The 14,629-nt window shown below is 40.1% G+C and overlaps 1 protein-coding gene across 1 annotated transcript; it reads right to left on the reverse strand.

Moving 5' to 3' along the window:
• Positions 1-592: 592 nt before the first annotated feature.
• Positions 593-14,245, reverse strand: MARCOL (MARCO like). Its single transcript, XM_043467523.1, has 4 exons — positions 14,197-14,245; positions 9,212-10,122; positions 7,083-7,204; positions 593-998 (listed from the first exon to the last, which is right to left on the reverse strand). Exons 1-4 carry the CDS (start codon positions 14,243-14,245, stop codon positions 593-595), a joined length of 1,488 nt encoding a protein of 495 aa, XP_043323458.1.
• Positions 14,246-14,629: the final 384 nt, after the last annotated feature.

The following is a 14,629-nucleotide window of genomic DNA, read 5'->3' on the forward strand; positions in this document are numbered from 1 at the left end:
CCCCCCCAAAAAAAAAAAAGAAAACCCACAACTCCCCAGTGGTCCATTGGTTAGGACTTGGTGTTTTTTCCTGCCAGAATCAATCCCAGGCCAGGGAACTAAGATCCCACAAGTTGCACACAGTGATCGAGAAACAACAAAACCACCTCACTCTTGCGTTGAAACCATGTTTCTCATGCTTACTTTATATTTAAAGGACTATAAAAGCACAATGGTCTAAAAAATCACTTATGAAAATGCTCATTTTGTTTGTATTTTTACGTATCTTGTAGGTTTCCTAACCTTGGAGAATTGGCCTTGTGCTGGAGAAGTCCTAGGCATCCCAGCAGCACACACCCCTCTCATCACCCAGGCTGTGTGCTCTAGGGCTTCCCTCTCTGAGGGCGGGGTGGGCCTTCCGTTGCAGCAAGCTGACTGTGTGGGCGGTCTGTGGGCGGGGCTGGCCCCAGGCCCAGCCTTGCGCTGGAGCCGGGTCACAAGAGGGCCCTGGGACTAGTGCTGTCTTGGGGTCCTGAGGACTCCGGGACTGTTGCTCGCCTACTTACTGGTGGGTGAAGCCAGGTCCTGGCTGATTGGCAGGCAGAGCTGAGTCCTAGAGTCTGGTTGCAGGACCCAGGGGTCCCAGAGCCAGTGTCAGTGCCGGGCTGGTTCCTGACACAGTTGGACTTGGGGTCTGGGGTATCCTGAAGCTTGTGTTGAACTGCAGTCGGGCAGGACCAGGGCCCAGCTGGTTCCAGGGCAGGGTCTGACTTTCTGTGGGCAGGCCGGTCTGCAGGCTATGGGATTGTGGTGGTGTCTGCCCCCTAGAGGGTGAGGCTGCTCCAGAGGCATGGGCCGGCTTCCTGGAGGGCAGGGCCAGGGCCCAGGGGATTCTGGGACTGCTCCTGCGCACTGATAAATAGAGCTGAGTCCTGGCTCTTAGGTGGGCAGGGCGTCTGTGTCCAGAGGCCTTTGTGGGCTCTGAAGTACTTTCTGCTGTGGTCTGCTGAAGGGTGGGACTGTATTCGCATCCAGTTAGTTGCTTGGCCTAAAGCATCTCAGCACTGGTGCCTGCAGGCTGTTGGGTGGGGCCAGGTCTTGGCACTAATAAGGTGAAGGGAGGATTCTGCAATGGCTCCTGCCAGCGCTGGAGCTCCCAAGAATGGCTGCTGCCACTGTATCCATCCCCAGGGTGAGCTGCAGCTCCCTACTCTCTCTGGCCGCCTCTCCGGGAGACTCTCCAAGACCAGCAGGTGGGTCCAGGCCAGGCTCCTGGTCAAGTCACTGCTTCCGCCCTGTGCCAGAGCCTGTGAAGTTTTGTGTGCTCCCTTTTCCAGTGAAGTCTCTATGAACCCCAGTCCTGTTTATATACCTAATGGAGTATTATTCAGCCTTTAAAAGAGTATAATGTTGCCATTTGCAAGAACACGGATGGACCTGGATGGTATTATGCTAAATGAAATGTCAGACAGAGAAAGTCAAATATTGTATGATAGCACTTGTATGTGGAATCTGAAAGCTACAACAAACTAGTGAATATAGCAAGAAAAAAAAACAGACTCACAGATATAGAGAACAAACTAATGGTTACCAGTGGGGAGAAAGAAGGGGGACAAGATAGAGGTAGAAGATTAAGAGGTATTAATACAACCTATTATGTATAAAATAATCTACCTCCTATTAAAAAATACATGAAAAATTTTCTAAAAGTCTGTAAGGATATACTGTAAAACATAGGTAGTACAGTCATTATTTTATAATAAATGAAGTATAAACTTTAAAAATTGTGAAACACCATATTCACAGCTGTAACACATATATATTATACATCAACCATACTTCAGGTAAGAAAAAATAGTGTTCCAGAAAACAACAACAAAAAGACACTTAAGGGACAGCTGGTTCTATTTCACAGATAAGGAAATTAAGACTCAGGGTAGTGAATTACCTGGTCAGCATTGTAAAGTCAGCTCAAAGTTTTTGTACATTTTCTCAAATAATTTATAATCACAATCTATTCATGAGAAAAATACCACACAAATCTCAAATGAGAAACATTCTACAAAATAGCTGACCAGTGCTATATAAGACTATCAAGACCTTCAAAATAAGGAAAGTCTAGAACCTTGGTAGTAAAAACAGTTGATAGATATGATGATCACCTGAGGAGCTTTATAAACAGCACCTGGTCTCCTTCTCAGATCGTGATTCAGGTGCTCTGCCTTAGACCTTGGGCGTTGATCTTTAAAAGTATCCAAGCTAAATATGTGGCTACAGTTGGGGGGGGAACAGAACGAGAGGTAGAAATATCTCTGGAACCCCATTCCAGCCATTTTTTACTATTGTAAACCAGAGGTTTTATATTTACTAGAAGCACAAACTTTTCTGCAGCTTGCTTTATTTACTTTACCAGATAAGCTGGGCTTTTTCAATGCAAAAAAAAAATTATTCTTTGGAAATATTAACAAGATGCCTTTAGTGCTACGTAAGTGTTAGTTTAAGCATCCATATTAATAGAAATCTACTCATTTCACTCATGCTCAGAAAGATTTAATTTTTCCTTTGCCTGTTGGAAGAAATCTTGATTCTAGCTTGTGCTTCATTCAGCCCAGTGTTTCTCATGATGTACTCTGCATATAAGTTAAATAAGCAGGGTGACAATATACAGCCTTGACATACTCCTTTCTCAATTTGAGAAATTAAGATTGCTGGGAGAAATTTCAAAAACCTCAGACATGCAGGATGACACCACCCTTTTGGCAGAAAAACTACAGAGCCTCTTGGTGAAAGTGAAAGAGGAGAGTGAAAAAAGTTGGCTTAAAACTCAGCATTCAGAAAACTAAGATCATGGCATCTGGCCCCATCACTTCACGGCAAATAGATGGGGAAACAGTGGGAACAGTGTCAGACTTTATTTTTGGGGGCTCCAAAATCACTGCAGATGGTGACTGCAGCCATGAAATTAAAATCCTTGGAAGAAAAGTTATGACCAACCTAGACAGCATATGAAAAAGCAGAGACATTACTTTGCCAACAAGTGTTGGTCTAGTCAAAGCTATGGTTTTTCCAGTGGTCATGTATGTATGTGAGAGGTGGACTATGAAGAAAGCTGAGTGCTGAAGTATTGATGCTTTTGAACTGTGGTGTTGGAGAAGACTCTTGAGAGTCCCTTGGACTGCAAGGAGATCCAACCAGTCCATCCTAAAGGAGATCAGTCCTGGGTGTTCATTGGAAGGACTGATGCTGAAGCTGAAACTCCAATACTTTGGCCACCTGATTCGAAGAGCTGACTCATTGGAAAAGAGTCTTTCCCACCTGATGCTGGGAAAGATTGAAGGCAGGAGGAGAAGGGGATGACAGAGGATGAGATGTCTGGATGGCATCACCGACTCAATGGACATGAGTTTAACTAAACTCCAGGAATTAGTGATGGACAGGGAGGCCTGGCGTACTGCAGTCCGTGGGGTCACAAAGAGTCAGACATGACTGAGCGACTGAACTGACTGATGGTAGGAGAATAGATTTCAAGAAGTTCTTAACTCCAGTGTTGCAGAAGGACTAAGAAAATTCACAGGTCCTGATTTGTAAGTAATCCGTGGATTCCTATAGTGGGAAGATCTCTGTGGTTAGGCAGAAAAAGTTAGAGGATTCCAGGCAGACAATGACTTTGAACAGACAGGAAGGAGCCAGGGACTTGCTAGTCTCATGAGCTGCTAAGGATTAAGGGTATTGATGATAAGGAAAAGAATGTGCAGTGTTTTTAGAAAAGGATTTCTAAACTCTTTGGAATGATCAAAAGTGGCTGTAGTCAAACTAGCTATTAAGACAATGATTATCCTGTGGATCAGGGGTAGAATATGGAGGTTGTCCTAAATATTAGGGACTCAAGGGTTGTAAGCTAGGATAGCAGTAGTACATCATAAAATGCATATTTCAAGCAGGTCACTCTTGCTCCTCTATGATGGAAAGTAAAAGGACACAAACCATTTAAGGAGATCTTGCAGTGTTTCAGGAGGAAGACAGTGAATAATAGCTTGCACTAATATACAGGCAATTGAGAGAAGTGAATAGCACCTGTTTCACTGGTCTTCTCCTGAATTGATTGATCGATGATTTATTCATTAAAACAAATTTCCTAAGTCCCTCCTGCATACAAAAAAAAGTCTAAAAATTTCTCCCTCAAGATGCTTACTGTATATTTGAAAGATTGCATTAATGTCTTTTCATGTGATTATTAAATGCCTCTTTAATATTACAGACTAATTATTGTGAGCATACTCAGTTGTAGCTTCTGACACAGAACATTTTCCTGAGATAATTCTGATAGTAAAAATATAGAAATAATTTATTTGTGCATGTGTGCAAAACAAATCTGGGTAGATATAGAACTTCATTACATCTTTTATACTTAAGTAAGAAAAATTTACAAGTTCTGTCTATGTAGTGGCATCATTGTGTCTGAAGTCTGAGGTCTGTGTTCAATATGAATTGTTTTGTTTGTGAGGCACAGGCAAATAAAGAAAACTAAACTAACTTATTTAACCTTAATGGTAATTAAGTCTTGAGGTATTTTCCAGCATTAAATTCTATTCTGTATATAAGTGTATATTAATTTAAAAATAATTTATTTAGTTCCACAATATGAGGCATTTTGCTCCAGGCTCAGTCATTCCCTCTGTTTAATCTTCCATTAAACAGAATCACAAGGAAACCTCCTAGAGTACTAGGAAAAGTCCAAGATAAGAGTTTGCTTAGATTCTACCCATTTGAATTTGAGATTGAGTTTCTAGTTGAATGATGTATGAGGGGATTCCACAGTTGATCTCTGAGGTTTGTTCATTGCCAATTAGATATGCAGAATTGAATGCCCTTGGTATGCCTCTTAATGACTCACATATCCCACAGTGATAGCTTTCTGCATCTTTTTTTTTCCCCTCACTTTCCCAGACCATGACACATTATGTTTTTCTCTCCTTAGATTTAACCACTTATCATGTCTGATACCACAGCTTCCCTCTACATTTTCATCTGGACCATGTGCCTTATTCCATTGTCTGTATCCTGCTATGATTGTTGGGGTCTACCCATATATCCCAAACATAGATTGCCATCTGAATCCCTTACTGTTGAATAGGGCTCCTGTGGATATAAAAGGACCTGTAGTTATCACTGACCTACAGAGCTTGTGCAAGCTCTCTGACTTCATTTTCATTAAACCATTCTTATCACCAGCTCTGATTCCAACATCATGTTGGATCTTGTTCCCTTTCTTGGGCCCCATCTTGCTAACCAATATGATTAACATCCTGGTGAGATTTCTTCTAAGCATTCTGTTTTGGGATGATGCCAGACGTCAAACACAACTTCAGATAGTACGATAAATTTCTATGTTTCAGGTCTGTAGATCAGTGGTTTTAAACTCTAGTTGTGCTCACATATCCCTTTAAGAATCTAATGAGGGGATTCCCTGGCAGTCCAGTGGTTAGGACTAAGCGCTTCCACTGCCCCGGGTCCAGGTTTGATTCCTGGTCGTTGGGGAACTAAGATCCCAGAAGCCACAAGGAGTGGCCAAAAAAAATAAAAAATAAAAATTAACAAAAGGTTTGGATGCTCTCTTAAGAAAAAAGTTTCCAGAGAATTTATTTTGTGTATTATTTCCATAGACCCTCTGAAGCCAATCATTGCATCCTTAAGAAATCTTGAATCACTTTTACATCAAGTATCCAGAGACCACCTTTGTTAGAAACACCTGGAATGTGGTTTCAAGCTCCACTTTCTTGAGCTCTAGCAGAGACCTACAGCACCAGTATTTCTCAACTGGGGAATCTTTATTTTTTACATGCAATCCTGAGATTTTTATATTAATTAAGATTTCCAAATTGCTGCTGAAGTTGCTGGTCCTAAAGTCTTAGCCATTTTGGCACTTTGGGAACAGGTGGATCATAGGTGCAAGGTTTGGGAAAGTCTAGAAAATAAACAATCCCAGAAATTGGAAGCATCTCGGAACCGACTTTATTTGCAGTGGAAAAATCTAGAGAATAATGTAAGATCCATTGTATCTATAAGACTCCTGCTGGCCTCAGTAGAACTCCCAGGGAAATCCATTGTTTAAAGAGAATTGAAAGTGGATTCTGAGATTCCAGGTAGTTGGTTGTAACAAATGCTTAACATTTCCCCTCATGGTTCAGACTCAGTTTTCCATTACTCAACCTGAAAACAAGATAATGAGAGCAATCAAGGACCAGGTAATTGTGGCATGACCATAAAGAGACAAATGGGAAAGGCAGGCCTAGGCTGTGGCTAGCCTGTTTCACATGGAGTACTCTGAGAATTTGTATACTCTGTGGCAGTCTTTTCCTGTTCCTGGGCCAGGTGCCTTATCTATAAAATGAGAAGCTGTCCAGTCTGCCTTCCAATTTATATTTTATAGCTATAGAAGACACTTACCTTTAATATTTACATTAACATTAACCTTAATAAATTCTGGAACTGTCCAAAACAGAAGAAGTGTGATTTTTACTTTATTCCTTTCAGAGATGTAATCATTAATTTTGAAAGCTGAACCATCTCTTAGCCACACATTCCAATTTTAAATGGCTTTGTCATCTTATTTCTTATAGATAAGAGTGTAACTCTTAAAATTTGGCTTACCAAATCCAACATTTAATATTATTTACATTTAAAGTATATTTTAGTAGTCAGCACTCAGTAATCCATGAGATTCATAATCCTTCTTTGCCCCCTAATATATTTTGTCTGCTGCCTTTCCTTGCAAAAATGAAGGCTCCATGGAAGCAAGAGATTCTGTATTTTGCTCACCATCTTAGTGCTTTGAACAATGCCTGGTACATAGCAGATGTTTAATGAATATTTGGTAAGTGAATGACTCAGTAATAAGCTTGCACCTATTTAAAAAGCTGAATGTATCACTTTCTGTCAGGAAGTGACTGACTTTACTGTTCAAGTGTCCTTTTAGGTTTCTTTGGACAAACATCCAAAGTATTATTGAGAGATAACGAATATTTTTCATGACATCTCCATAGTTTAGTCCTTTTGGATCAGAATAGTACTTGCTAATACAAACAAACCTAAAGTCCTCTTACCTTTTTGCTTCATTGAATGCATAGAGGTTGCCATAAGTTTTTCCATCAGAACCACAGACTGGTTCATATTTAGATTGACATTTTGTTTTTCCAGTTGGGTTCTTGTTGCTAGTACGGCCAGTCTTCAGTAATGTGAAAGACCATTAGGTAAATATAGGATACTCTAATTATGTTATTATAATAAAACATGTATTTATTACTCATTAACTACTGATTAAGCATTGTACTAAATTAATTATTTTGTTGACCCTTTACATTTTAATGTAATCTGTGCAACAGTATGAAAGAAGAGTTTATCTTTTTCCAGGAGGACAGTGCATTTAAGTGACATGCACAAAATCATGTATGGACTAACTACCCAATCTGGGATTGAAACTGAGTCATCTGATTCCAGAACGTCTGCTCTTACTATGTATCTCAGACTGCCTCACTCGAATGCTTTGTACACAAACTGGCAAATACAAAACACACATGGTCATTACTTATTGAACCTTTCTTTTTTCTTGTTTCATAAAAGAAAATGAGTCAGGATGTGGGGTTATGAGGGTTAAGTTAACTATAATCGTACCTGAAGCATATCTCAGAATCGAGTTATAGGATGGCAGAAGGCTGTGAACATAAAGAAGCTTTGACTAGCAAATGAGAGCAGAGGCACTAAATGGAATGGTGGGTACCTCTAGTAGGGAGCTTGGACTTCGTAGAGCCAAGGAAGTTGACAGATAACTCTAAACCACTGGAAATGACAGAGGTTTGCTCCTCATTTTATATACATCTGTTATTTTCATTCACACCTACTCTGTGAATTGGACAGGGTTATCTCCCCCATTTTAGAAAAGAATATAAAATTGAGAAAGATTAAGTGATGATTTAAACATTCAGAAACCTGCAGGTAATGGCATTAAGGTCTGGACAGCAGGGATGTCCCTGGGAGATGACTACTACATGCTAGAAGAGGCATAAGGGCAAGGCGCATTAGGCTACTTCTACTTGAAAGGGTATTGATGAATGACACGTTATGAGGTAAAAAATGAAGTTTCCATTAAGATAACAAGGTGGAGGAAGTGTTCTAGAAAACGGTTTTGAATCTACTAAGTGGAGTGTCCAAAGCCATTGCTGAATGGAATTAGAAAGCTGGCTGTTGGGAAAGAGACTGGCAAGGAAAGGCAAAGCATAGCAGGACTTAGAAGGGAATACAGGAGTCATGGATATGTACCTGTTTGCAGTGATGCCTCTCAAATACAAGCCACTTATTTCCTCATCTGACAAATAGTTCAAGAGAGATTATTATATGCCTATCTTGTTTTAGGGTCTGGGAATACAAGTTTGAAAAGAAATGGCACTTTGTCTGGAAATTCTCTGGCAGTCTAGTGGTTAGGACTCCGGGCTTCCACTGAAAGGGGCATGGGTTTGATCCCTGGTTGGGTAACTAAAATCCTGCAAGCCACATGACCAAATAAATAAATAAATGAAATTAAAATGGCACTTTCTTTAAGAAGTTAATGCTCTAATTGAATAATAGTCAACTGTAAACAACAATGTCCATTCTATGATAGAAGATATCATTAGTATCAAGAACACATTCTTGGAAAACTACAGGATTCAGTACAATGTGGCTGGTGTGTGAGCAAGAGTGACGTGAAGTATCCAATCATGTTTAATCTTGGGCTTGAGGTCTAATCATGACAAAATCTTATGTGCCATGCTCAGGCATTTGGGTTTTATTGTCTAGGTAGTGTGGTTTCACTGAAGAATTTTCAGTAGGGAAGTGATAGACTTGTGACTCAGAAATATCGTTTAAGTGGTTTGTCTATTATGGGTGGGATGAAAATAGACATGAAAGTTAATTCTGGTGGGGATGGGGACTCAGTTATTGAGGGTCTGCGCTAGTCCAATTATATGTGGAAAGGCTTGAGTGGAAAACAGTAGAAAACAATGAGACAGAATGGAAGAGCATGACACTCCTAATGATTATAGGTATATAGGAAAGTAACCACCTCCAGTTCGCTCTCATTTTGTTAAATCAATGTTGTCACCAACTGTTTGTCATTAGTACAGTGTATTCTTTTAACTAGAAAATAGAATGACTGAAGTAAGCTGACTGAGGGAAAAAAAGAGAAATTAACACTAACCTGAATCTCCATTGTATTGTCATTCAAAGGGTTGACTCCAGTTTTTCTTTCTTCTTGATTATAAAAAGACTTTGATTTTCTCTGTTGCCTAGACAATCCTGTCTTTCCTTTTTGGCTAGATGACCCTGTCTTTCCTTTTTGGCTAGATGACCCTGGCTTCCCTTGCTGGCTAGATGACCCTGGCTCCCCTTGCTGGCTAGATGACCCTGGCTCCCCTTGCTGGCTAGATGACCCTGGCTCCCCTTGCTGGCTAGATGACCCTGGCTTCCCTTGCTGGCTAGATGACCCTGGCTCCCCTTGCTGGCTAGATGACCCTGGCTTCCCTTGCTGGCTAGATGACCCTGGCTCTCCTTGCTGGCTAGATGACCCTGGCTTCCCTTGCTGGCTAGATGACCCTGGCTTCCCTTGCTGGCTAGATGACCCTGGCTCTCCTTGCTGGCTAGATGACCCTGGCTTCCCTTGCTGGCTAGATGACCCTGGCTTCCCTTGCTGGCTAGATGACCCTGGCTTCCCTTGCTGGCTAGATGACCCTGGCTTCCCTTGCTGGCTAGATGACCCTGGCTTCCCTTGCTGGCTAACAGATCCTGGTTTTCCTTGCTCATTAGAAGCTTCTGGATTCCCTTTTTGGTTAGATTGTCCTGAATTCCCTTGCAGACTCCCAGGCTGATTGAAAACTCCTGGCTTCCCTTTCTGTTTAAAATTTTCTGGTTTTCCTGGCTGAATAGAATACCCTGGTTGTCCTTGCAGAATGAGTGGCCCTGGTTTTCCTTGGGTGTTGCTTCTTGTTTCCCTTTTAGGTTCTTTTTGTCCTCCTTGCTGATTAGCTTCATTTTCTCTCTCTAGAATAAGTGCAGGTTCTGGACTGTCTCCTACTTTAAAAACACTTGTCTTCAAAGGCTGGGTTGAAGATACTGGAATGATAACCATAAGCACAAAAACAAAATTATTTATCTTTAAGAATATAAAATCAACAGTATTCATCCCAAGATATAGCATGTATTTAATGCCTCTTTGATCTTTTAAAACCAAACCCCAAGCTGTAGTCTTCCCACTATGTCTCATAACTTGATTTTTTGAGTCCTCCTTTTTGTCTTGACTGTATTACATGGTTTCCAAAAATAATGGTGTCAAGTCATCTTTCCCCTTTTCGAAATCAGAGTCTGAATTATTTGAACTGGGCCTTCACATTATCCCGAGCTTCCCTGGTGGCTCAGATGGTGAAACTGCCTGTAATGCGGGAGACCCAGGTTCAATCCCTGGGTTGAGAAGATCCCTGGAAAAAGGGATGGCAGTCCACTCCAGTATTCTCGCCGTGAGAATCCCATGGACAGAGGAGCCTGGTGGGCCACAGTCCGTGGGATCACAAAGAGTTGGACACGACTGAGCGACTAACACTTTTCAGATTACCCTAAAGTCCTGATTTAATGGATTACTAATTAATCAAATGCTTCCCTGGTGGCTAAGCTGGTAAAGAATCCACCTGCAGTGTGGGAGACCTAGGTTCTATCCCTGGGTTGGGAGGATCCCCTGGAGAATGGAAAGGCTACCCACTACAGTATTCTGGCCTGGAAAATTCCAAGAGGGGTCACAAAGAGACGGACACAACTGAGCGACTTTCACTTTCAATTAATCAGACAGCCTCTACTTAATGCCTGTTGTAAGTATGTGAGAGTTGGACTGTAAAGAAAACTGAGCGCCGAAGAATTGATGCTTTTGAACTGTGGTGTTGGAGAAGACTCTTGAGAGTCCCTTGGCCTGCAAGGAGATCCAACCAGTCCATCCTAAAGGAGATCAGTCCTGGGTTTCATTGGAAGGACTGATGTTGAAGCTGAAACTCCAATACTTTGGCCACCTGATGCGAAGAACTGACTCATTGGAAAAGACCCTGATGCTGGTAAAGATTGAGGGCGGGAGGAGAAGGGGACGACAGAGGATAAGATGGCTGGATGGCATCACCGACTCAATGTACATGGGTTTGGGTGGACTCTGAGAGTTGGTGATGGACAGGGAAGCCTGGCATGCTGTGGTTCATGGGGTTGCAAAGAGTCAGATATGACTGAACAACTGAACTGAAAGCTTTCAGCACATCATGGAATACACATACTGAACCTCACTGTACAGAAGATGCCATCATTAACTTTCCAGACAAAAGCTATCAGGCATGAGCCCTCTTTCCACATCCTTTCTCCCATCTCCATACATGTTTTCTGTAGTCATCTTCTTTCCCCCTTGTCACTGTCTCAAAGGCAGTCATTTCCCTTCTTAAGAGAACTTCCAAACCTTTGGAAAGTATACTAGGATTTCACTTGCATTTGCAATTGGTCCTGCTTTATATTTCCATGAATATACACACTTCCATAAGTGTGTCTTTAAGTGTGTCTTTAGATTTAGCTACAAATCAAATGCCTCATAAATTGTTTTTTATTGAGTATGCTGTGGTATTCTACATTGATAGTGGTTAAGGTCCTAACCCAGGCATAGGAGTTTAGCAGTTAGTAACATGGTTTATTCAACTGTGGTATAGCCTGAGGTGAGGTCCGTGGGTATACTCTAGCTGTTCATTCAATGTACCAAAAAATATATTGAGAGTCCATTACTATGCCAAAACTATAGTAAAATCTAGAGATAACAACTCTGAACAATGCGTGTATGATTCTGCCCTTAAGAGGCTGACAGGGGTCTGTGTAATAGTGGGTACAACTAAGCAAATAGGAATTTATAGTAGAATGATCAGTGCTATAATGTAAGAAGTAAATTAGACAATAGACCCAGAGGAAGATAGCAAGGAGTAGAGCATCATAGCTCCTTCCTGGAGGAGGTGACATATAAGAAATATAGGCCATAGCCTGAAAAATGGATAAGAAAAGAAATATTTTTGACAGAGAGATGAGTTTATGCATGAATTCTAAGAAATGTTCATTAACAGCACTAACTTCAAGTAAAATCAATGAGAATAGAGATGTGGATGAAATGGAAAAAATTAATTGGTCAATCTGGGGTTTTTTGTTAATTATGTTTAGTTTTTTTAATAGGTCATACAAGTAAATTGCATCAAATTCTGAAAATACAAAGGTGTAAATAGTTTAGAGTAACTTTTCCTTCCTTTCTTGTTCCAATCCCCTCATATCCTTACCTAGGACACAATTACATTTCCCAGGGTTTTCTGTATCATTCCAAAGATACCTTGTGTGTTTACAATCATATTTGAATATATTTTCCCACAAAATTGGTAGCACACCATATATGCTGTTCTACTCATTTTCTCCCTGACACTACAGTGAGGCAATTTCTAGATCAGTGCTTACAGAGCAACTTCTTTATTTTCCTTCGTGACTGCATACTATCTCATTTGTCGCATTTACCATAATTTATTTAACCAGTCTTTTAGCAATGAGTAGTTGGTTTATTTTCCTCTCTTAATATTACAAACAATGATTTTATGAAAACCCTAATATATCATTTATTTATCCTATATCATTTCTCACATGGATAATATAAATTTGTAGAATAGAAACTAGGAGTGGAATTTTTAGTTAAAAAGATAACTAAGATATAAGAGTGTGTTTTATCCATCTATTTTTTTAAGCTAAAATTGTGTAAAATAAGTATTTTTAGTTTTGGTTTTGTAGTTTTCTGGTTTACCCAAATTCTAAATACGTGATTGGCACAGCTTTATATTGTACTAGGCATTCCTGAGTCCTCTCTCTCCTTCACCCTCCAAATCCATGTAGTCACCATGTCTGATACTAATATATGTTCTTTCATTAACAAATGACTACTGAATATAGACTAAATGTCATTCAGTGAGACGCTGAAGTACACAGGAGATACGGTACCTGACATTGTGAAACATACCTGGTCTAGTGACCAGTGGCAGCTGTATTTTTTTTTCTTCTGAAAAGTATATTCTTTTCTCCTCCCTTCTCCCGTTCCGTCACTTCACTCTCTATTCTTATTTCTTGACACTACTACTTCAGCAGATCCCTAAATGTCACTTCTGTACAACTTTTCTCACATGTAATTCATTTTCAGTATCCCTGTAAACTGATATTCCATAACAGAATGGGTCTGATTACCCCTGTACTCAACAGTCTGAAATAAGTGCAGTGTTTTCAATGAGAATCATTATTTCTTGTGTTCCCATTCTAAGCAGCTGAAGGTCATAGACACTTTACTTCCATTATTTCATTTTACTAGATGTAGGGGGAAAATGGTCAAGTAGGAGGTCATAATTTGGAGATATTAGTACAGTGGAATTGGTTTCATTTATCATACTTTTATTACCTCAAGAAATGTATTTTCTGTATCATTTATTATCTTGACAAATGTATTGCTAGCTAGGAATTTACATCTCTGAAAACAGACAACCTCAACACATTGAGGTAAAGAATAGAGAGAAGCATGTTGAAGGAGAGTTGCTTGTGAAGATCTCAAGTAATGATAGCTAATGTTATCATGATTCCTGTGATAACCTGTATAAATGTATAATTATTTCCATTTTTGCAAATGAGAAAGCTGAGGCTTGAAAAAGTTAAATTGCCTTTAAAAGTTAAAAGTTAAAGCGCATAAATAGAAAATTGAACTGCCAGAATTTGAACCCATTTCTATTTGACCACACTGCCCTGGATCATCACACAAAACTGTATCCTTTGTGGAATGTGAACTTGAATATACACGAATTCTCATGATCCTGTCACACTGAATTTTCTTTCCAGCCTAATGTCTTGCTTTTCTCTCTTTTTATTTTTTTGTTGGCCTCTGCTGCTCTTAAGCGACACCAAACTATTCACTGTTGTCTTACCTGGTCACTATCTTTGTGTCTTTGGTCTATATTTAAGTTGCTTGCTTGTAATTACCTTCTTTCATTCCTCTGACAAAGATTTCCTGTTTTAAGGTTTCTGACAAAACATTACTAAATCACTCAACATTTCTAATTCTTTACATTTAGAATTGGAAAGAAAGCCATTGAATGTAACTTTTCTTACCTGAGAACATGGCCAAGAACATGAAGGGGAGGAAAATGAAAGCCTCCATGTTAGAACCAGTTGGTTGTTGGATGTTCAGTAGATACTTCCTGAATAAACCATGCTGATTGCCACCATGTTATATATTTGGAAAATTCTCCACCCTTGTTGCTAAACACAGTCACTGTGTTTAAAAAAAAATTACAGTAATTTTTGAAACCTGAAAGGTGTTCCTTCTTAAGTAGATTATCATGTTTAAAATTAGCTTCACACCCTAACTCCCATAAATATTCAAAGTTTAATATGCTCCTATCAGATATCTTCCTCACAGAAAAAATTTAAAAGGCTTTCATGCACTGGAGAAGGAAATGGCAACCCACTCCAGTATTCTTGCCTGGAGAATCCCAGGGACAGCGGAGCCTGGTGGGCTGCCGTCTATGGGAGTCGCACAGAG

The sequence above is a fragment of the Cervus canadensis genome, chromosome 4, assembly GCF_019320065.1.
Source record: "Cervus canadensis isolate Bull #8, Minnesota chromosome 4, ASM1932006v1, whole genome shotgun sequence".
NCBI lineage: Eukaryota > Metazoa > Chordata > Mammalia > Artiodactyla > Cervidae > Cervus > Cervus canadensis.